This window comes from Castor canadensis, chromosome 7 (genome assembly GCF_047511655.1).
Source record: "Castor canadensis chromosome 7, mCasCan1.hap1v2, whole genome shotgun sequence".
Lineage (NCBI taxonomy): Eukaryota > Metazoa > Chordata > Mammalia > Rodentia > Castoridae > Castor > Castor canadensis.
In genome coordinates this window covers 162,404,834-162,428,457 of record NC_133392.1, presented here as the reverse complement: position 1 = coordinate 162,428,457, position 23,624 = coordinate 162,404,834, and the positions used below count along the sequence as shown (strand labels likewise).

At 50.7% G+C, this 23,624-nt stretch overlaps 1 protein-coding gene across 2 annotated transcripts; it reads right to left on the bottom strand.

The window, feature by feature from the left end:
- Positions 1-240: 240 nt before the first annotated feature.
- On the bottom strand, positions 241-23,035 carry Nadk (NAD kinase). 2 transcript variants are annotated; one of them, XM_020171428.2, is made up of 12 exons: positions 22,896-23,035; positions 10,737-10,955; positions 9,677-9,760; positions 5,617-5,746; positions 4,453-4,561; positions 4,257-4,342; positions 2,699-2,801; positions 2,256-2,410; positions 1,917-2,016; positions 1,681-1,838; positions 1,086-1,168; positions 241-697 (listed from the first exon to the last, which is right to left on the bottom strand). In XM_020171428.2, exons 1-12 carry the CDS (start codon positions 22,961-22,963, stop codon positions 550-552), a joined length of 1,443 nt encoding a protein of 480 aa, XP_020027017.1. In that variant the 5' UTR covers positions 22,964-23,035; the 3' UTR covers positions 241-549. The 2 variants fall into 2 exon arrangements, with proteins under 2 accessions (XP_020027017.1, XP_020027019.1); XM_020171430.2 differs by lacking the exon at positions 22,896-23,035 and adding an exon at positions 21,584-21,735.
- Between the last annotated feature and the right edge of the window lie 589 nt (positions 23,036-23,624).

Here is a 23,624-nt window from a genome sequence, read left to right as displayed (position 1 = left end):
AATGTAAAAGAATTTCTAAAAAGTACAAACAGGACTTAAAACATATTCCCGGGAGCCACACCTGCCCTGCTATGTGAGGAATGTGGGGTTGGTGGCTAGCTGGGGCTCTCTGCCTGCTCTGGAAGAGCTGGGCCTGGGGCACCCAGACACTGAAGCAAAGCAATTCTGCCTTGTCGACCCACAGCAAGGCCGCTAGGGGCCCCCGAGAATTTTAGGGGAAAAGCATCGCAGCTATAGGAAGACTTTTGGCTGAGACATTTATTTCAATATCAAAGGGCAGATCAATTCATTCTGACTCCTCAGAATTTCAACAGAGTGATTTATGGACAGTTTCTGACCTGGAATCACAAGGGGCTGCTGTGGGGGGGACACAGGAGGCCGAGCCCCATTCTCACTTTGCTTCTTTAGACTTTAGAAATGAAAAAAGAATCAGATTTAAAAACATTAAAAAGCTGATCTTGTCGGCAAAAGGCAGACACAGGCTCTTTCCCAACCAGGCAGGTGGGACAGAATGGCTGTGCCATTCAGACAGGCAGTCGGGAACACAGTCTAGCCGTCTTCCTCTTCCTCCGTGAAGTCAGCCTGCTTCTTCCGCACATTCCAGTGCAGACACTGGGCGAGACTCTCGAACCAGTCGCTCACAGGGTCTCGGACGCAGATGCAGGGCAGCGGGTAGCAGGAGGTGGTGATGCTGATGCTGCAGAGAGGCAATACAGGCACAGGTGAGTCACAGCACTTCCTGAGAGTACCCCACCTCTCCACCCTAGGCCAAGACCCTTCCAGGGTCTCCTCAAAGAAGCACATGACAGACTTTGTTCCTGTTCCCACTGTGCCAATGGCCTTGAGGTAGCCTGAGGTGGGGTTTAGTGGATGTCAGGGTAGAGACATGACCCACCTCCCCTGGCCCCAGTCTGTGGGGCTTTGTGCCAGGTGCTGTGGGGTGCAGGCAGCTGCCACAGTTGTGCTGGAGGTGACTCACCCTGGCCTCAGCTGGGCCAGCCTCTTGCTGCAGGCCCTTTGTACCCACGTGACCACATTCATCACAGGCCAAGGTCAGCCAGTGCCCCAGCCCTGAAGCCCCACACCTGTCTCCATGGCGAATCTCCTGCCTCTTCCGTCCGTCAAAGGACACCCATGCAGTGTTCCTGGCTTCCGGTGACAGCATAATCTGAAGGGGTTGAGCAGGGATGAGGACAGACCCTGGCCGGGGAGGGTTCACTCCCCAGTGCACCCTAAGCAACCCTGGAAGCCTGGTGTTGAGCTGCTCTGGCCTTCAAGAACCTCTTGCAGATGTGGCCACCTGAGCTCATGCCAGGAGCCTACAGTGGGAAGCTAGGTGAAGGCTTGCGCTGAGGCATTAGGAGGCCAGCCGGAGCTAGGGGAAGGCCCTGGGTGGGGGATACCTGGGCCACTTACGCTGGCTGTACCCACAGTGGACCTTTCCACCCCTGCAGCTCAGAGCCTTGCAGGAAGGGCTGGCCAGCTCTCTGTACCAAGTCCCATGGACAAATGTGAAGCCCTTTCTGCCCCAGGAGCCTGCCATTACCACTAGGCAGGTCTCAGGTTCCTAGCCTTCACGTCTGACAGTCCTGGGAGGTCAGCCTGAGGTGGTGTGAGTGCTAGGATTCCAGTGGTCAAAAGATTCACAGAGCAGAAAAGGCAGAGGGCACTGGATCTGACCTTCAGCTCAACACCAGCAGGGACCACAATGGGCCGGAATGACAGCGAGTGGGGACAGATGGGCGTGACCATGATGGCCGGCACATTGGGGTGGACCATGGAGGCTCCGGCTGCAGCCGCGTACGCTGTGCTGCCCGTTGGGGTGGACACGATCACTCCTGGTGGTGACAGAGTACAGGTGTCACTCCTGGCCCCACAAGGGAGTCTCAGAGCCCCAGGTGCATCCCGGGCCTTACCATCGCCCTGCACTGTGGTGATGAGGTGTCCATCTAGGTAGACATCTACATTGGACAGGTATGAGGAGGGGCCTCTGTCGATCACCACCTCATTCAAGACCTGGAGGGATGATGAGGCCATTACACTCAAGAGGGAGTGAGGGCAGGGCCAGTGGCACCATGTCAAGGCACCAGGCACCTGTAGCTCACCTGAGTTTTCCAGAAGATTCTCGTCCTGGGGACAGGACAGGGGTTCCTCCATGGGGGTCCAGCCCCAAGCTCCCCACCACCCTGGACCCTTCTTTAAGAACACAGGACAGGAAGGACAAGGCCACATCAACTGGGGATATGTCTATAGACCTGGTATTGCATGGCCTGCTTCCCGACCTCTGTGTCCAGGCCTGGAGCTGGCAGGCCGTTCTCACTGAGTCCATTGTGGACGGTCATCTTCTTGCCTCTGAGCTCCTTCACCACCCTGACCTTCAACCGGCTCCGAAGAACAACAGCTGCATTCCCTGGGGGCAGCGGAGATCAGCAGGGCCAGCCCAGTGAGGTCTGGCCCCACCCCAGGAAGCAGGGACCCACCCCTTCCAACCTCAAAGTGAGTGGCCTTGCATGCTTTTTTATGAAAGCCAGTTCACTTCTGATGAACACACAGGACAGCTCCAGCCTGTCTGATCTCCTCAGTATTAGTAAAAATGTTTCAAACATTCCAAACTTAGAAATTCTCAAATCTTGAAACTTTTAGGGCGGGAAATTCCATGGTCAGAGCTGCTTGTGGGTTCCAGAACACTCCAACTCACCCTCTATCACCTGAGTAACTTGGGACTGGAAGTTCTCAAAGTTGAATGGGGTCAGGAAGCCCAGGGAGCCCAGATGGAACGCCATGACCGGAGGCACGCTGCCCTGTGGGTGAGGAGATGGTCACATGGCATCAGCCTGTCCACTAAGAAGCCACCAAGCTCTCAGGAGCTCCAGACCCTGGGGAGGGGCCCTGATCTCTGGAGCTCAGCCCTGCTTGGAAGGCTGGTACCCCTGTTCCCCAGGTGGGCCCTGTGTGTGTGAGCACAGGGTCAGTGGCAGGTGGGGCAAGCATGAACCAAGCAAGAGGTACAGGATCCCAAGAAAGTGGGACAACTGTGCTCCAGGTGACAGGCCTGGGAGGTTGGGGTGATGCTCAGGCCAGCACAGAGCATCCCTGAGGAAGGAGGAATGGAGTGGGACCAGCCAGTAAGACAAAAGCAGTAACATGGGCCAGTTCACTGGTCACCGAAAATGGGAAAGCATTGGCCAGTATTGGCGCAAGGGTCTGACTGTGGAAATCAATTGTGCCCAGCAGACTGAAAGGTGGGGAGACTTGGCAGGACCTTGGGGAAGGAGGAGGACAGCACCTATATGTAAGGTGGAGTTGAGGAAGAGCCAGGGTTCCCAAAGTAGGAGTGGTCTGCTAGTGGAAAGCCATTTCTGCTACAGAGGCTATGGACATCCTGCCAGGACTGGTCACCCCCAGCATTAATACTGTGGAGTATCATCCTATCAGACTGCCCTGCACACTTCCAGACTGCTCTCCACAGACCTTCATGCCTGGCCCTCTAGTGCACCGGCTGGGCTCCACCTTGCAGGGGATGAGCACCAAGAGCTAGCTCACCACCCACTGTCCCCTGCCAGCTCCCATGGCCATGGACCTCCCCGCCCTTGACCGTCTGGGGCCTTGGCCCAGTCTTGAGCACCAGCTCTCCCTGAAGCTGTCCTAGGAGCCTGTGGACCTGCAGCCACCCCACAGGGACAGTTTCCCCAGCAAGGCCCCTCTTCCACCCACACACTCTTCCTGCTGGCCATACCCAGCAGCCCACTGGGATCCTGCCTGCTCCATTCACAAGCCCGTGGCATGGACAGAATGTGCTTGTCATGGCATCTGAACACTAGACAGGAGGAGGTGCACTGTTTACATTATTTTCAAACTTTCTCTGTTGCTGCCAAGTGAACTCAAAAAAAAAAAAAAAAAATTCCAGGTTGGGCGTTAATAGCTCAAACACATTTAATTCTAGTTACTCAGGAGGCAGAGATTAGGAGGATTCTAATTCGAGGCCAGTCCAGGGAAATAGTTAGACCCTATCTCAAAAATACCCAACACAAATAAAAGGGCTGGCAGAGTGACTTAAGTGGTAGAGCACCTGCCTAGCAAGCACAAGGCCAAGTTCAAGCCCCAGTACCATCTTCGGCCTCATTAGAGCAAGAACGCTGAGACGCTCATGACCCTGTGGTAGGAAGCTGCATGACGAAGACAGGAGGGGAGGCTTGTACTCGGAAGTGCCTCACCCTGCACCCACACCACAGACCCATGCCCAAATGCCAGCTCACCTGGAAAAGCGAGGAGGCGTACAGCAGGGTCCCGTCTCCTCCCAGGCATATGATGAAGTCTATTTGGTTGGAAATATCGTCGTAATCTACGCAGCAGACAAAAGCCAGGACAATGCTATCGCCTGGAGCCCTCAGCACTCAAGTACGTGAGCACCAAGGGCAAGGGCAAACCAACTGGCGAAGCTGAGACACACACCTTCTCGGAAAGTGCAGAACTTCTTCTTCACTGGTCCAAAGTTTTCATCACTCGCTATGGCGGGGTCTTCCAGCACTTTCTTCTCCACATACACGATCATGTTGTTCTCCTGGAAGCAAAGCACACACTGAGCCTCACACACCCTGTCAGGCCCCCGCCAGTCATGCTGTCTTTTGAGGAGCTCCTTCTAGGTCTCTGAATTTTCAGACAAAGTGTGGAAAATGACATCTTTTTCTTGTCCAGCAAGTCACCTGCAACTTCTTTCTTCATCCCTGAGTGGCTGCAAATTCTGTGGTACTGGACTATTAGGAGACCTCACAATTAGCACTTTCCATCTTTTGTGGCTCTGGAGCCATACTGTGCTGTGGCTTGGATGTGGTTTCAGTGTGTTCCCTAAAGTACATGTGTTGTGAGGTATGCAGAGAGTGGAAACGTAAAGTGAGTACAGTGTTCAGAGATGGGGCCTTCAGAAGGTGACTAGGATTAGCTGAGGTGCTCAGGGTGGAGCCCCACCTTTGAATCCTCATGGCTACTAGAAAAGGGAAAGACCAGAAGGTATGCATGCATCCAAGTGGACCGTCTCTTGCAGTGTGGTGCCGTGCACCTTGGGACTCTGCCAGCAAGATAGCCATCACCAGATGTGGCCCCTGGACCTTGTGTATCCAAAACCATGAGCCAAAATAAACTTTTTATTTTTTTTTTTTTCCCTCAGTACTGTGGTTTGAACTCAGGGCCTACAACTTGAGCCACTCCACAAGCCCTTTTATTTTGTGATGGGTTTTTTTCAAGATAGGGTCTCACAAACTATTTGCCAGTGCTGGTTTCGAAGTGCGATCCTGAGTAGCAAGAATTATAGGCATGAGCTACTGTGCCCAGCTTAAACCTCTTCTTGTTAAAACTAACCCAGGATGGAGCTGTGCTACTGGGAACAGAAGGGACTGGAAGGCCTCCCTTATCAGGTAAGCCCAACTACCCCTGCAATAGTGCTGAGGCCAGAGGCGCTGCTCCTGCTGTGCTGAAATGGCACAAGGCCCTCACAGGTACAGTCCCTCCATCATGGACTTCCCAGCCTCCAAACTGTGAGCCAGCAAACCTCTAATCTTTGTAAACTGTCCTGTGTGTGAAAACCTGAGCCTGGGACACCTGAGTAGAGGCCAGGCTCACCTCCATGAGGTACACGCAGAGCTCCTTGAAGGGCTGCAACAGGCTGGCATCGCGGATCTTCTTGATGACGAGTACACTCTTGGGAGACTTGTTCCACGTCAACCGCTGGCTCGCAGGGTCCTGGATATGCCTTTGGGGAGGAAAGACAGGTCACAGCAGCAGCCACTTTTCCCTTAAGGAGGGAGGCACATGATGTGGGGTAAAAATGAACCCTGGAAATGTGCTGCCTCTGTGAACAAGGGCACTCTGCAGTGGTCCCTGGACCACTGCCGGCGGGAATGAACAGGGCTCAGCTGGATCCAGGGTGGCCCTCCTCAGCTGCGCTAGACCTGGAGGACCCTGCCCTGTTCAGACCATGTCTACAGGGCTCTGGCCACGTCCCCTCAGGAACCCTGATGACCAACCACACCTGCTACTCATCTTCACAGGCCTGGCCACATACGCTATTCATTTCCTTAACGACATTTACTGGTGGCCCCTTTGGAACAGAGACTGCACACAGCCAAGAAAAGGAAAAGCCCATGTTGGCCACCCTGCCCATTAGGATGCTGGCTGACCACAGACATCATGAATAGTGGGCTCAGGGCTGTCTCGGGGATCTGCCAGAGTCAGGCACTTTCCTGCACTACAGACAGGTGTATGCAGTTACCACTTTACACCACCAAGGGACTTAGCTGACAATTTTTACAGGGGAAAAAGATGGTGGTGCCCTTATGGGAACAAATGTTTTTTAAGTTTCCATGGCCCTGAGACTCTGACCCAGTGTCTGCTGTGCTGTGGGCACCATGCCAATTCTCCAAAGGTAGGGCCCACCCACCCACGATGCCCAATACTGTTGAAGTCTCGTGCATATTCCAGGCCAGAACATGGGCACCACCCATGGACAGTAGGTCTGCATGTACTGCAGGACCAGCTCCTGTCCTGAGCCAATGAAGCAAGGTGGGCAGGACTGGTAAGCCAGCGTCAGTGCTCCACACTGCCTTCCTCAGCTACTGGGCAAATTCTTGAAATCGGGATGCAAGCAGCAGAAAGACTTCCCTATCCAGCACAAGTTCCCCAATCAAGAAACCTACTTCAAGTCACCCTTGCAAAGGCAGTGATAGTCCCATTAACATCTTTCAACAATGCTGATGATGGCAGTAAGTGTCTGTCCTTGTCCTGTGAATGAATGACCATGGTCCCTGGTCACTGCACTCACCAGTCCCCGGAGTTTCTGGGAAATGAGGGCTACTCATGGCAGGCATCCTCTCTAGACTCACTGCCCACCTGAATCACTCACGCAGCTCCTGAGGTCTCCACCTTCTAGGAGACAGCAGGCAAATCCACAACGTCTTGGTCTCAGTCCTGCTTCACTAATGACAGATGATATGCAGCCCTGGCCTGCTGACATATTCCCACATGTGCATTTACACTATAAGCCTAATTTTTATACTCAAAACTGAAAGCAAAACATACATTTAGAAGACTTGTTAAAGGTCTTATAGAAACAACTAAGTCAACAGAGCTTTCCAAACTTATGAAAATCGAACAAAACAAGATGTAACCTTCTACTGTTTATGTGACCTTTGTTGCCTAATTACTTAAGAGAAAGAAAAATAACAGGATAACCTTGGCAGCAAAGAGGCCCAACTTCAATTTCCTGTTCCTGGGGAGTGCCAGGACCACGGGCCCCGCAGCCCGGGCATTCTAAGTGCCCTGGCCATGCAGATCAGGGCTGAGCTCTGGAGCTGCCTAGGCCCACCCCAGGGCGGAGCTCCCGGGCCACTCGCAGGTGAAAGGGCGGCAGGTGAAAGGCACTCACTGCCTGAACCTGCTTGGCTCTGGGCTCCAGGGAGCGTGGGCAGCTCACATCACCTCACAGCCCTCTGTCCCACCTTCAAGCCTCTACCCTATATACAGCTCACCCAGGCTGCCCTGCCCGCATGACACAGCTTCCCTAGGCAGGACCGGCCAGCACCACCAGCAGTGTTATGCTATTACAGGGCCTGGGCACCAACCCTCCTCGTGACTACAAACTAGTTTCTCAACTTCCTTGTTGGGTCATCTGTGAAGAGGGATGCTGGACTGTCCAGCCCTCAGGGCTGTGGGGGTGGTGCAAGTAGGCAGGGCCTCAACCTGCCTGGGTCAGCTCCAAGTGACCCACCATGCTGGCCAGGGATGCCTGACTAATTTATCAGCTTCTGGCAGTCTCATACACCATAACTTAACTAACAAATATACAAGTTCACAGTGAAATCTTAGACTAAGAAGGAAGTACAGTTTCTCTTATCAACACTCCATGACAACCTGATTTTGAATGTCGGAGTTCAGTCCACATGAAGCCCTGCCCAGCTGCATAGGCACACAGGGGTGCACACAGATGTGGGCTACAGCATTCCATCCTCCACGGGCAAAGCCCAGAGCAGGATAGAAAGCCACTTATCCTGGACAATGACCCACAGTTCCACTGGCTCCTCCTGCTTGGGCTGCCTGACTAAGGGAGTGGGCCAGAGGCTGTCCCAGCCTGAGGAAGGCCCCTGACACAGGGCTCATGAGGCGATCCCAGGCCTGGTCTGGGTGAGGGAAAGGTCCTTGGGAGACTGCACTTAAGTGAGCTGAGAGTGCCAGGCAGGGCAGGAAGGGGCTTCAGGCAGCTTGGTGGCCACAAAAACACAGTGGGCCACTGGGTTACCAGGAGGTAGTGGGCAACCATGGTGCCAGGTAGGGTGTGTGTGGGGGGGAGAGTGGCAGAGTGGCAGGGGCTCTAGGTGCATCAGGTAGATAACAGACAATGAGGCCACGGTGGAAGGTTAAGAGTCCACACAGGGGAAGGTGCAGTTGTAATCTCTGGGGCTTATGAATCAGAGACTGTTAAACAACTGGTCAGGACTCCTTGGTCCTCCCTGCCTCCACATCTGGCAGAAGTAACTACACAGGTCACAACTGTGCTCTTGGAAGTTTCTGGCCCAAAAGCAACAGTGTCAGCATTACCTCAGGCTAAAGGCTAGCCTCCACACGGGCATGAAGCAAGTGGACACAGCCTTGAGCCTGAGCCAGGTCCGGCAGCGTGCAGTGTGGGCGCAGTGTGACGTGAAGGCCTCCAGAGCTGCTGGCCCAGCCCCGTCCCACAGTTATAGGAATGCCTCTGAGGGAAGAGTGAGGCAGCAAATGTCTCCATTGCATGCTCTCAAGCTGATCTTTTGACTTGACAAACACTGCCACATGCCTCACAGACATGGCCACACCTGGGCATGCTGCTCTTTCACATGGCCTATGCTTGCAGGAAACGGACCCTGGAAGTGCGTGGGTCTTCTCACCCCAAAAACACAAACAGCTAAGGTCTTTGTGGAGAAGGGACAAAATGGAAAGATGAGCTGGAATTCTGTATCAGGTCACTTCAGTGATTTTCCTCACATACATTATGAAACACAGCTAGAGCATCACGCACAACACGCTAACAAAGCACTTTCTTCTTGGAGCCATCAATACGAAACAGAAGTCAACTGACGGAGACGTCAGCCATTGACAGCTTCTCTTTCAGGGCAGTCGTAACTAGTGATAGAGTTTGCAAGGCAGAGCTGCAAAGAGCAACCTGGACGGGGTGTGGCTCAGTGGCAGAGTGCGTGCATGGCATGTGTGAGGTCTGGTTTTACCCCTAGCATGGCAAAAAACCCCCACACAAACAAACAGACAAGAAGGAATATCTTTCCAAACACCTAAAATCAGGTTGAAAAGGAAGCCAACTGGTGTATCTGTATTTCTGGGACACTTAAAAGCAGCACAGAATGGTGTGTACAATGTCACTCCCTACAGTTCTCTTCGAAACAAAGAGCAGCTCTAGCCACCTCATGTTGACGCCATTGGAACAGGTGTGCACCTTCAAGCCCAGCTGCCTCTGCTTTCTAAGGCTGGTAGGGAAGCCACCAGCTGAGTTCCCATTCAGGGGCCCCACACTCAGTGGGGTTCTGGAAGCCATCCCCACAGTCTGGAAGAACACAAACTTCTCATTGAGTGCCAGAATTCTCCACACAGAGGACTCTCCCAACACTCCCAAGAAGAAACCCCCAGGGCCCACACTCACATGATGGTCTGTGGATTCTGCAGCACACAGGCCTTTGGTCCAAACGTGGTCACTGGGCTCGGCCCATGCAGAGAGCGCGTCCTCCTGTGGGGCACAGCAGGGCTGCTATCAAAACACTCAGACACAGGTTACGTCAGGCTATGCCAGACCCCAAGAAACACGAGACTAGCTTCATCATCTGCAGCATCCACAGGGCAGGCCCAGAGGATCCCGCCCTGGACCAGTATGTGGTGCTGGAGCTCACCACTGTCCTAGTACCCAGCCAACTGCTCCTGAGATCATCCCAAACCAGTAGCAGCACAGGCCCAGCCCATCACTGCCTTGGCACAGGCCCAGGACCTGCCCTGCAGTGTCTCTCGGCAGGTCTCTCGGCCTATAATCAGGATTGAGACCTTACGCACTACCGTGAGCAATCTAGATTAAAACTCAAACAGAAATGTTTATTCTGAATCATATGTGTCCATACAAAGACATTAGTGGAGCAGTCTAACCTTTCTAAAGATCGAGAAGTGACGCACTTTATAGGCATTGCTATCAGCCTCTGGCCACCTTACATCTAAACTCACCACATTTTCGTCACAAGAAATGAAAACAACATCCCCAGGTGCCATTGCAACACTGCTTGCCAGGCTGTCTTTCCTTAGGTCCCAAGCTCTGTTACAAAGGCAGTGTGGGGCGAGCACAGGTGCCTCAGCTTGCTGGGAAGGTCAGGTGTTGCGGAAGACTGGATGTCATGTTCTGTGTGTGAGGTGCTCGGTGGCCCCAGGACACACCTACACTCTGCTCCCCAGTCCTCCCCTGCTGTGGTGAGCAGGGCCCCATGCTTCCCCATGGAGTCTAATACCACCTCGGCAAGGCTCTGGCTGGGGACTCTGTGCTGAGGTGGAGAAAGAAAACCATGTGTGGCCCTGTATTTGGTACACGCCAGCACTCGTCCTGCAATCTGTGCTTGACTCTTCCTCTCTGGACACAGCTGGGCCTTCCGGGCACGACTCTCATCAAGCAATACAGTCAGGCAGTGCCTGTCATCAGAGGAAATGGGGAGCCTTCTGGGTCCTACCTGAACTCCTTGGGGGTGCCTAAGGCAGGCGAGGCTGACAGGCTCCGAGACTTGGCCCGGCCCCGGATAGGGTGACTGTAGCTCCAGGTCTCATCCCCATGGCACGCTGAGCAGCAGAAGGAGGCTGAGTCTGGACTCAACTCCTTACTCACATTCATCTTTTCTTGTTCCATTTCCATAGTTGATAAACGAGAAATTCCGTCAGAAAAGCACTGATGCCTTTATTTAATAAAATAAAGAGAGTCAATATACATGACACAGTAATGATGTAAGTCCACATCCATTTCATCAAGGGGAAAATCACTCCAAGTCTGATTTGCCAAAGTACTTTGAAAACCGGCTGTTTCCATCCCAGCAATATTTAAGAACTCAGGATTCTACCTGTGGTTTCTTTCTTTCTTTTTCTGCAGCGCTAGAGACCAAATCTAAGGCAGTCTACCGCTGCACTACATCCGGGGCCCTCACACACATTTCTGAACGAATCTAGAGCACTAAAGTGAAGAGAGAGGAAGAATAACTGAGCCAGAGCGGTGGCATGTCTATCACACGCCAGGCAAAAGGGTCATTGTCAAGGGTTGGGCACAACGCACTGTGAGGCAGCGGCCTGCCAAACAAGTGAGATTGAACAGAAAGTCGCGGTGTACACAGCACGTTAACAAAGAGAAGAAACATGGCATGCAAGTTCAAATACCTCTCGGTCCAGAAAGCTGAAGAAAGATGCTGACTCACAGTGAACCAGAAGGTGTACCCTGAACTCCACTCCTCCTAACAGTCTAGTGTCTGTCACCAAACTGCCCTGCAGTGAGCTTCAGAGAAAATGTCAAACTCCAAGTGTGGCAAAGGTACAGAATCTAATCTCTTGACCAGAGGGCAATAAAACCAGGAAAAGACCTTCATCTACTTGGGAGTTCTGGAACATTCTCCTAACCAGCTTAGAGACCAAAGCTAAAGTCTGTACCACACGCACAACACCCAAGAAGATGAGCGCTGCAAACCCAAAGCCAAGTCTATTCAACTCTTTAAAGCTGAGCTGCAACTCCTGAGAACAAAAAGGAGTGAGCTAAGTGTTTAATTCAATAAAGGTGGACATGGAATAAAATGAGCCAAAGAAAACAGAAGTGGTGGAAACGGGTACATCAAAAACAAAAAAAGCAGGGTTGGAGAGAACTGTAATAAACCAGTGTAGATGGAAAAATAAACTAGTTACGGAAAGAACTGCATCACTGTGCTGAGAATCTAAAGAATTCAATAGATTAAAAAAAAAAGAAAGGTCCATATACACAATGGAGTATTATTCAGCCATAAAGAAGGATGAAATTATGTCATTTACACAAAAATGAGTGGAAATGGGGACCATCATTTTGACTGAAATTAAGGCAAGCCCAAAATCAAAACACTATTTTCGCTCCTATGTAGAATGTGGATCTAAAATGGTAATAATAATGAAAGGAGGACTACCAGGGGTGGGGGGAAGAAAGGGAGAGAGGTGGGGATAAAAAGAGTATTGGAGGTGAAGAGGCTCCAAGTGTATTACGGGTGTACTATGAAGACAGCACAGTGAACCCACCAAACACTGTGCAAAAGAGGAGGAGAGGAAGGGGCTAAGGAAATATAATGGAGGGGTGAACTTGTTCAGACTACAGTGTATGCATCTATGAAAATTTCACAATACAATTCCTTTGTGCTATTAATGATAAAACTGTAAAAAGTGAGACCCTATGTCCAAAATAACCAAAATAAACGGTGTGGCTCAAGTGGTAGAGCATCTGCCTAGCAAGTATGAAGTTCAAACTCCAGTGCCATCAGAAGAAAAAGTGACTATATTGAAGAAAAAGTGACTATATTTAATAAATGAGTTTATCAGCATGCCTGTAGGAGGAAAATTCAGTAATCAAGTATAGTTTGTATTAGCAATGAAGGAAGTTGAGATTTTAAAATGTCTTAAGTATGAAACATATAGGAATATATTTGACAAAAACGCACAAGATCCTTGTACTGAAAACTACAAAACATGCCACAGAAATGAAGCAGAGTAAGTGGAGAGACACGCCATGTCACGGACTGGAGGGCTCCATTAAGATCCAGTTCTCCCCAAATTGATCTACTGGTTCTACCCAAACCCAAAAAAATGAAAACAGACTTTCCTACATAAAGTGAGCAGATACTAAAATTCATATGCAAACATAAAGGGTCTGGAATAGCTAAAATGACAACAAAAAACCCAACCCTCAGGATGGTGCTGGCATCAGGATAGATCCCTGGATCCAGAAACAGACTGAAGTCCCGACCTTTGCATGCAATGCACTCTGTCACTGAGTTACCTCGCCAGCCTTGGCAAGGGGTTCTTAACAAAGGTGCAGAGGTGCTTCTACAAGAGGATAATCTTTTCACCAAACAGCTCTGGAACAACTGGATAGCCATGTCTAAAAGACTGAAGCTCAATCACATCCTCAAGTAACACAAAAGCATCAACTCGAAACAGGTTATTCATCCATAGGACCAAAAGTCTTCTGCAAGGACCAAAGCTACTTAACTTTTAGAGAACAAGATTAGAAAGAAAAAACTCTCAGTGATCTTTCAAATATTTTACTCTTCATAAAACACTTAAGAAAATGAAAATACAAGCCACAGAAAATATTTTGTAAACATATTGATGACAATGGAGTTGTATCCACAATATATAAAGAACTCCCAAAATTCAGCAGGAAAAAACATAACCCAACTAAAAAATGCATCAGGCCGGTGACAGACCCTCTTCCACAGACAGTGCATTGCATGTGGTGTTCTTAATCCTGGAAGGCTGTGGGGGGGATCAGCGCCCACTTCCCTGCATGTCTTGTGAACCTTCCCGGGCACAGTGCCAGGTTCACGAAGCAGGCCACGCACTCATCAGGATCTGTGCAAGACCCCTCTTCCTTAGCCATCTGTATTTATTTAAAAAAATTTGATTTTTGCCCAGGCTGGTGTAGAACTATGATCCTCCTGATCTCAACCTCCCAGGTAGCTAGGATTACAGGGGTGAGCCACAGGTGCCCAGCTAAGGAGGCTCATTCTTTTTTTTTTTTTGGTGGTACTTAAGATTTGAATTCAGAGCCTCATGCTTGCTAGGCAAGCACTCTACCACTTGAGTCACTCCACCAGCTCTGTTTTTTTGTGTTGTATTTTTTCAAGATAGATTTTCGGGAATTATTTGCTTAGGGTTTGCTTCGGATTGGAAACCATCTTGATCTCTGCCTCCTGAGTAGCTAGGATTATAGGCGTGAGCAACCAGTGCCAGGTAGGTCTCATCATTCTTAAGTCTTCACTTAGAGGCCACAGAAGTTGTCAGATTCACAGAGGGACCTTTCAAGGGACTCCCAAAGAGTGATCAGTGAGCCACTAAACTTATTTTAGAAAGATGCCAAAGCTGGGCATGGTGTCTACTTCGGCAGGCAGAGATTGGGAGGATAGTGGTTTGAGGCCAGCCCCAGCAAACAGCGAAACCCCATCCCAACCAGTAAAAGCCAGGTATGGTAGCACATACAAGCTACTCGGGAAGCATATTTACACAGTCTAGGCTTGTGGGTATAAACAGAAAACTCTATTCAAAAAATAACCAAAGCAGGCTGGAGGTGTGGCTCAAATGGTAGAGCACCTGGCTAATACAAGTGTAAAACACTGAGTTCAAACCCAGTACAAAAAACAAAAACAAAAACCCAAAGCAAAAAGGGGGATGGGGGGCATGGTTCAATGGTGGAGCACCTGCATAGCAAGGGAGAAACCCTGAATTCAACCTCAGTGCTGCCAAGAAAAAAAAAAAAAAAAAAAGACACCAAAAGACAGTGTGAAACCCCTGAACAAGTAAAACTGCCCAAACTAGAATGGATGCACAGCGGGACACACCGAGAAAACCCTTGGAATGTTATTGAATGTTTTGTTAAAAAAAGACAGGACTGTAAAATAGGTACAGTGTGTGTGTGTGTAACTTGCGGGAGGGGAGACAGAGGATGAATGAAGAGGATGTAGGTGAGGGAATATGGTGGATGAACTTCATGTATCTGTATGAAAAAGAACAAAGAAACCTCTTGCAACTGCTGTAAGTGAGGCTGGGAGGGTGCTGAGGGGAAGAAAGGGGGAGGTGACCTAACCAACGTACAATATAAGCCTATTTGGAATTTCACAATGAATTCCCCTGTGCAACGAATATATCCTAATTTATTCTATATTTTAAAAACCCCACCTGAGAAGGTGTAATGTGAAGAAAATGAGTTCAAAGAGTACTTGTTGAAACAAAATAAAAGGAACGTAGTAATGTTAGAGTGAATCCCGGATTCATTATTTCAAAAGGAAAATACTTAAAGAATAGTTTAGGGGTGGGTGTGGCTCAGTGGTAGAATGCATGGACCCACAAAGCCCTGGGTTCCATCCCAACACCAAAGAAAAAAGTATGCAGCACTGTGACCAAGAAGCTTCACCCTCTTTCCTCAAGGATGAGGAACAGACAAACTTTTCTCTGATGCTCAGCCACTGAGGGCTTGTTTGGTTTCTAATGCTCTTCTATGCTGGATGTGACCTTGACTTCCTCAAATGGTGATGACACCTTATCCTGGGCTTAGAGCAAGCTGTTGCCAAAAAACGGCAGAGGGGCAGTTTATAGGACCCACTTAGCCAAGTTGTAACAAGAAAGTTTAAAAAAACCCACAATCACAAAAAATCAGAATAAGTGGATTCCAAAAAGAGAAAGGGTTCATGAAGGAAAAGTTGACAACTCATGTAAAAAACAGTGTAAGACAAAGGGTGGTGTCATGAAGAGGTGCTTGGCCAGGGGGACCCTCAGTACCTATGGCAGTGCTGCTCCTGGTCCACGTGCTTCTCTATCTGTGCCAGAGAAGCGAGGACGAGGACACTAGGCAGACAGCTTTAAGAGTGTGGACAGTGCCCTAATCGAGCCCAGGATCACAACGGGCAGTGAAATTCATCAAGCAACACCAGGACATAGAGTCACCCTGACTGAGACACAGCAAGGCTGAGAGACCTCCACAGGGTCACATGACAAGGATGAGACAGAGCTGCCACGCAGCCAGCCAGTGGTTGCCAGTCCCTTGTAACAGATAACAGGACCCCACATAGGAGCACAGACTGGGGCTGAAGGTACTGGGGGAGAAATGGCTGTGCAGACTTGATTCTTTGCCTTCCAGAAACAGTTCCCTGCACTCACCTCCTTCTAAATTAAGTAATGTTCTACCTGGCACACCCAACTTTCTAGAAGATTATAAGGTCAACAGATGACAATTATAGGCAATGGCCAAACAAAACTGGACCATACTCTGGAAGCCATACCACCCTGCAAAGGACAGTTTAAGAGACACTTAAGGCACAATAGCAACGAACCCACCAGGAAATGGCTCAGCACCAAGCTCTATAGTTGAGTTACATGGTTCTGAGCATCACCCAGCCCCAAGCACAGCCTGAACCGGCCAGGACTCTGCAATCCTGGGATGTGAAAACCTCACCATTCCAAAACGGTGGAGGGATAGCCACCTAGTAAGATTACTCTGGGAGCCGGTCACTGGTGCTCACACCTGTAATCCTAGCTACTCAGGAGGCAGAGATCAGGAGGATTGTGGTGCAAAATCAGCCTGGGCAAACAGTTCTAGAAAATAACAAACACAAAAAAGGGCTGGTAGAGTGGCTCAAGTGGTAGGGTGCCTGCCTAGCAAGCATGAGGCCCTAAGTTCAAACCGCAATACCACAAAAGAAAAAAAAAGATTGTGACTCTTTGCTCTCATTTCCTGCACAGGGATCACTTTTATCCTGTTATACTAAATTCCTTTCCTAGTAAACTTTAGTACTGCCTTTACTGCAAAAGAAAAAAAAAGATCACTCTGGGCAAAAAGTTCCCAAGACTCCATCTCCACAATAATCAGAGGAGAATGAGCTGGAGGCATGGCTCAAGTGGTAGAGCGCCTGCTTTGCAAGCGAGAAGCCCTGAGTTCAAATCCCAGGGCCACCAAAAAATTACTTGGAAACCTGACAGGAGGTAAAATTAGACCCTAATAGTTTTATAATCACTGGAAATCTGTATATTTTGTTTGTTATGAGTAACATCCAGACAAAGAACACATTCAATGTTATTGTTGTTTAAATGGTCAGAGGGAAACTTATGTCCATAACCAAAGTAAAAGTCTAAGTTTTCAGGGCTGGTGGCATAACTCAAGTGGTTACAACACCTGCCAAGCAAGTAAGGCCTAGAGTTCAACCACCAGTACCCTAAAAAACTCTAATTTTTTTCTTTTTGTTGTTGGGGGATCAAACTCAGGGTCACTTGCTCTACCACTGAGCTATACTATACCCCTAGTCCTAAAGTCTAACATCTAAATTTTATTTATAAGTTAGGAAGTCACATAAACTCAGCCATGTACTGGGGGCCTTTGGGGAGGAAGGAGCCAACCATGCCAAGAACCCCCAGGAGGTTCATTCTAGGAACACAGTGATGCCTCCATCAATGCCACCCACTGCATCAACAGGGTAGCGAATGTCACTTCTGCAGAGAGCTCTGACAGCGTGCAGCCCTATTTATGATGAAGACCCTCAGCAACTGAGAACACAGGGCCTTGAAACATGCAGCTGAGATAACCTTGGCAAAGCCACGGGTATCTGCCCTGAGTCAGAACAGGCAAGGACAGTGGTGCTCACTAACTGTGTTCACTGTAGTACTGGAGATCCTAGATAGCCATGGCAAAAAGAGACTGACATTAAAGTACAGTATCGCTTATAATCAGTTAAAATATTTAAATATAAATGCAGCAAAATGTGCACGGGACTTGTATGCTCAAAATACAGAACAAGGATGAGAGAAATGAGACACCTAAATGAGAGGATCCAGACTGCAGGTGTCAACCCTCTAAACTGATCTGTAGGCTTTAGGCAATTTCTATCAAAATCTCAGGCAGACTTTCTGTAGATATACACAAGCTTGTTCTAAAATCTAAACAGAAATTAGAATGGCTAAAACAATTTTTAAAAAGAATAAGGGAAAGCTGAGTACAGCAGTGCCCCAGCACTTGGGAGGCTGAGGCAGGAGGAGCAATATTTTGAGGCTATCGGAGTTGGGGACCAAGAGTTTGAGCCTGGCTACATAAAACCCTGTCTTAAAAAAACAAAAAAAGCCTATAATCTAGCTACATAGGATGAAGATCACGGTTTAAGGTCATCTAGGGCAAATAGTTTGTGAGACCTCCAAAATAACCAGAGTAAATTGGACTAGAGGCATGGTTCAAGTGGTAGAGCATCTGCTTTACAAGTGAGAAGGCCTGAGTTCAAACTCAGTTGCACATAAATAAGTAAGGCTGAATTACTGTGTGGCTTTGAGACTTTCTACATAATAATCAAGACTTGTGTGGTCCTGACACAGAATCAAAGGCACAGTGGGGGAGCCCAAAAATATGCTCCACAAATATGTCCAAGTGATTTTTTTGACAAAGATACAAAAGCAATTCAGTGAAAGAAAAACAGGCTTTTCAACACAAACTGCTGGAGCAAGTAGACATCCATAGACAAAAAACAAACAAACATTAAAAAACCCCTCAATGAAAATCTCACACTACAATGGGTCTGGTGGCTCCTGCCTATAATCCTGGCTACACCAGAGGCATAGGGAGAAGGATGAGGCCCACCCTGGGCAAAAGTGAGAAGTCGACCTAAAAACAACTAAAAGCAAAAGGGCCGGGGGAGTGGCTCAAGTAATGGAGTGGTTGCCTAGCAAGCATGAGGCCCTGAGTTCAAACTCTAGTACAGCAGAGGTCATGGGTAAAGCAGGTACTTAGGGATTCAATCCTCAGCACCTCCTACCACAAATCGAACTGGAATGAAAGTTTATAACTTTTTATAAGAAAATAGGGAAAAATCTTTGGAACCCAGGGCTAGAGAAAAACTTTAGATATGTTGATAATGTAGAAGGGAAACCAGCTCTGTTTCAGACTCAGTTTCTCCTGCTGTACAGCACAGATAACTTCTGATACCAGAGGGGGAACTCCCCACACCTCAAGCCAGCCAACAATGCCACAGAGGTGTCCAGCAGCGGTCCTCCAACTATATTCAGTTCTCACACTGTCTATGCCTAGAGGTCAGGTCAGGTCCCATAGGCTGCCCCACTTTTGAATGTACTCACAAGCTCCAAAATGTGACCCGTGTTCCTGACACACCAGCTCTAAACCATAACCCTCTCCTTGGGTTCAATTAACCTGTTTGAGCAGCTCACAGAACTAAGGAAAACGTGGATAGTGGAGGAAGCCAAAGGACAGTGAAAAGGATGCAGTGGAAGAGATGCCTAGGGAGAAGTGTAGGGAAGGGGCACCGAGCTTCCCTGCCCTCCCTGTGCACAGCCCCCCAGGAATTTCTATGTGTTCCACTATCCTGAAGCTCTCTGAACCTTGTCCTGGGTTTTCATGGAGGCTTCTTACATAAGCACTACTGACGCTAGGACACCATGCACACTGTGGACAAACAGCATGATCAAGTGCTGACAGGTTGGTCTGTGTTACTACTGATTTATTACTAAAGCTCCATCAATATTTGCTCACAAAGACAATTTGATGACTCCGCAGTAAACTTAGAAGCACTCTACCAGTGAGACACATCACTAGGCCAAGTGGCTCAAGAGGTAGAATGCCTGTCTACCAAGTGTGAGGCCCTGAGTTCAAACCCCAGTACCACCTAAAAATAATTATATGTAAAACAAAACAAAAAAAGATCATACAAAATAATGAGGAGAAACATCAAATTGCTAAAATAGGACTGGAGGAGTGGCTCAAGTGGTAAAGTGCCTGCTTTGTAAGCTTGAAGCTCTGAGTTCAAACTCTATTCCAACAACAACAAAAAAAGATGCTAAAATAAATATATATACAACAGACATGAACAAAAGTCACACACACAAATACAAACATAATACATATAAGGTACTATGTGGACACACAACAAATATTTGTGGAAACAGCAAATGAAAAGGAAAACTAAGGCCAGGCGTGGGGTACATGCCTTTAATCTAAGTACTTGGGAGGCCGAGGCAGGAAGATTGTGAGTTTGAGGCCAGCCAGCCTGGGCTACACAGTAAAACCCTGTGTCAAAAAAAGAAAGAAAAGAAAAGAAAAGGAAAATTAGTGACAGAAATGGGGAAGTGCTCAAATGCACTCATTAATGCTGAGTTTGTGCTTATTAAGTGCCCATCTCATCAGGTAGCAGGGAGGTGACAGAAGTGTACCCATGCTAGCAGCATACTAGGCCTATGGAAAGTCCTGGGGCACTGCGACCATGGAGCCCACCCTGTGAGCACCTAAGCTTAACAGGTCATGGGTCTGCAGGGGGCTGGACAGAAATGTGGTTCCACCTGCATGGGGCAGACTGGAAAACAAGTGCAGCAAAGATGTGGGCCCATCACTCCTCTCCATTCTCCACATGAAGCTGACATTCAGTTGTAAACTCAGGTCACCTGTAGGGTTTGTTTCACTTAACCACAAGAACCACTGTCCTGTTTGCCACCTATTCCCCACAATGGCTGGGCTCTTGCCTCTTGTATGAGGCCCGGGATTGGATCCCCAGTACTGCAGGAAAAAACAAAACAGAAAGAACTGCACAGCACCACTATAATTGTCTCCTGGAGAACGAACATTCTCCAGGGTCACCTCCAAATACCCCTACCTCATCGGACAGTGCATGGGCACCTGTTGACACTGTAGCTTGGAATCATGGCAGGACAACATTGTGGGGGGGGCTAAGTCACAGTGAAGAAGTGATTGTAGAGAACATGCCATGCTCACAAGGGAACAGAGTCTCCACAGGTTTGGGAAGACAGTGTTCAGGAAACAGGGAGTCCTTCAAGTATGCCTAAGACACGCCTAAGATATCAAAACTGCTTACTTACTGAGGCAAGCTTGTCAACCTCGTATCGACGAAGCCCAGCAGTGACAAATGGAACAAATGAGTACTTTTGAACAGCATTTCCCTCAAGAGCCAAGAATAAGTAAGTTTTGAACTAAAACAGTGTGTGTTCCAAAACAAGAAAGGAAAAATAACTCATTATCCAGAATTAAAGCCAAAGGAATCCACTGCTTAGGGAAGAGAGACGGGAAGGTAGGTGGGTTCTTGGCTAAGGAATGAGAATGACCAGAGCATCAGACGGCACTCGGCAGCCCTGTTCCCACAATTAGGAAACAAAACAGCTCAGAGCGCAAGGTTAGGGGCTTGTGGGTACTGACATTGGGACTGGGTGGCAGATGCCCAAAGCACATCACCATGGGCTTTTGAGGGCTTTTCAATTTTCTGGCAGGTACTGGGTACCAAGTTAAAAATCTGATTTTATAGAATTCCACACCAATATTACTATACAGAATGCTTAACTTGCTACCTCCCACCAGGGAGCTCTCACCTGCCAAAGGCCCCTTGCTTAAACCAAGAGGGACCAGTACAGACCCCCGCTGGAGCCCTGCCCCAGACCCAATCCCCAGCCGGTCTTCTCACCCTTCTCACTCTGCCCTAGGACCATGCCCCTACCCACCCCTAGGTCTGTCTTCCAAGTCCATCCCCCTACCCATCTCCCTGGCCTGTCCCCCAGGTCCCGTCCCCAGGACCCAGCCCGGCCCATTCCCCCGACCTGTCCCCCGGGCCCGTGCCCCGCCCTGGGCTGGAACCGAGGCCACATGCGGACCGAAGGCGGCGACCCGCGCCTCCAGCGTTCACTCCCAGGGCAGGTGGGCAGGTGGGCAGGGCCGGCCGGGTGACCCGAACCCGGATGCCCGCGCCAGCCCCGGCCTCGGCGGCTCCGGGCACAAGAAGAGCGCTCTGAGGAGGGGCGGCTCCGGGCCCGCACTCACCGTCCGCCACGCGCCCGCGGGGCGTGTACACGCGGGGCCGAGCCCGCGGACCCCGCCGCTACCTGGCTCTCGGCGTCCCGGCCGCCAGCCGCCCCATGGCCGCCCGGTCCCGGCGCCGGCGCCGCCGAGCAGCGCTGCGCCGCGGCCGTCAGTGCGCAGGCGCGGCTTCCACGCACGCGCACTCCCGCCAGCCGCGCACGTGGGCCGGACTTCGACCGGGCGCCGCGCCGCGGGGAGGAGCTAGGGAGAGGGCGGGGCCGGAGGGAGGGGCGGGCGGGCGGCCGGAGGGAGGGAGGGGCCGGAGGGAGGGAGGGGCCGGAGGGAGGGGCCGGAGGGAGGGAGGGAGGGAGGGGCCGGAGGGAGGGAGGGAGGGGCGGCCGGAGGGAGGGAGGGGCGGGCGGCCGGAGGGAGGGAGGGAGGGAGGGGCGGGCGGCCGGAGGGAGGGAGGGGCGGGCGGCCGGAGGGAGGGAGGGAGGGAGGGAGGGACGGGCGGCCGGAGGGAGGGAGGGAGGGAGGGAGGGAGGGAGGGGCGGCCGGAGGGAGGGAGGGAGGGGCGGGCGGCCGGAGGGAGGGAGGGAGGGAGGGACGGGCGGCCGGAGGGAGGGGCGCGACCCCAGGCACTGGTTCCCGGCGGCGTCCAGGAATTTTGTCCGGGTTGCCTAACCTTTCCCGCTACCCTGCTCATCGCCGCCGCGGCGAGGCCTCCCGGACCACGAGGGCTAAGGCAGGCCAGCTTGATAAACTGGCCTCGGGGAGCAGGGGCCGCGCGACGGGCCCGGCCCGCCGCTGAGTCCTTCATGACCCGGGTGTGACTCGGCGTGGACCGGGCGGAATTCCGGAACCAGAATATGCCACAGCAGCTGCCATAGCGCTGCGCTCCCTCGGGGCTGCACGGCGCCTCGCTGTCACCACCTCGGGTCTGGGCCTGGGGTCTCCAGCCTGAGACAGGGCGCGGAACAAGTGTTGTCCCCACCCACATCCTGGGAGCAGGAAGGAGCGGGGAAGGGACAGGGTCGCCAGAAAGGCCTTCTAAGGTTCTATGGCAACTGCGGGCTCCCCCAGTCCAGGGGCATGTGGAACTGGCGAGTACCCTGCGCTACTGCAGGCCTCAGATGGCCCAGCCGCGTGCCAGGCTCCAGGAGGGAGGTGACGGGGCGGTGCCACCAGTAGGTGCCTCCTAGCTCCCCAGGCACCAGGCATGGTTTTCCTAAGTTCGTTCCTTCTCTGTGATCCTGAAGGCACCCCTGGCATGCCGTGTGCACTTGGGTCCCCAGTAGTAGCTCAGTCTCCAGGCCTCCCAACAGCCCCATACCTGCTGTAGTCAGGCTGCTCTCTGGCGGCGATTCCTGGGCCCGTGTCTTGTCCTCCTGGAAAGAACATCACTGCTGTCCCTAGAACAGTGCAAACTGGAAGTGGAGCTCCCAAGGGTGACTGGAGAGGGGGGCAAGGATGACAGGAAATTTGGGGGGAATTTCTTAAACTTTGTAACTTCCCCAAGGGTTATTTTGTAAACACAACTGCTTCCCCAAAGTGATGGTCAGCCCGCAGGCACAGAAAGAGAAGTTTGAGCTGAATATTTTGATGTGACCATTATTATTCTTTTTCTTTTTGTGGCAGTACTGGGGTTTGAACTCTGGGCCTCAGGCTTGCTAGCTAAGTGCTCTACCACTTGAATCACTCCACCAGTCCCATTCTTAGAGTTGTAATAACGCTTGATGGCTGCTGTCAAGTGCTGGATGCCAGGCCCTGGGCGAGGCCTCCAGAGAAACTTCTAGAATGGGAGCAATCACCCAAGCCCACACAGCAAGTGTGGTCCTTCTAAAGGGAACTCACGGGTACCCCGGCCCTGCAGCCAGTGTAGGCAGCTTCCCTATTTAGGGGTGGAAACAAGGGCTGTGGCTGACCTTGACCCTGATTGTGCAACATCTCAGAACTGGCCTCAACAGAGGCTGGGGACTCAGGGGCCAGGAGCTTACACCCACGTAGGACTGAGGGCAGTAGCTAAGGCCATAGCTGAGGTGTTTCATGTGGGCCAGGTCCA

What these genes read in the sequence shown, in the direction of transcription:
- Nadk (XM_020171428.2), bottom strand. Translation starts at nt 22,963, where the DNA reads ATGTTCTTTCCAGGAGGACAAGACACGGGCCCAGGAATCGCCGCCAGA. An exon ending in CAGAATCCACAGACCATCAT is followed by an intron (nt 5,747 to 9,676) that starts GTGAGTGTGGGC and finishes TCCTCCCCAAAG; the next exon opens with GCATATCCAGGACCCTGCGA. An exon ending in AGCAGGCCATGCAATACCAG is followed by an intron (nt 2,017 to 2,255) that starts GTCTATAGACAT and finishes TCATCCCTCCAG; the next exon opens with GTCTTGAATGAGGTGGTGAT.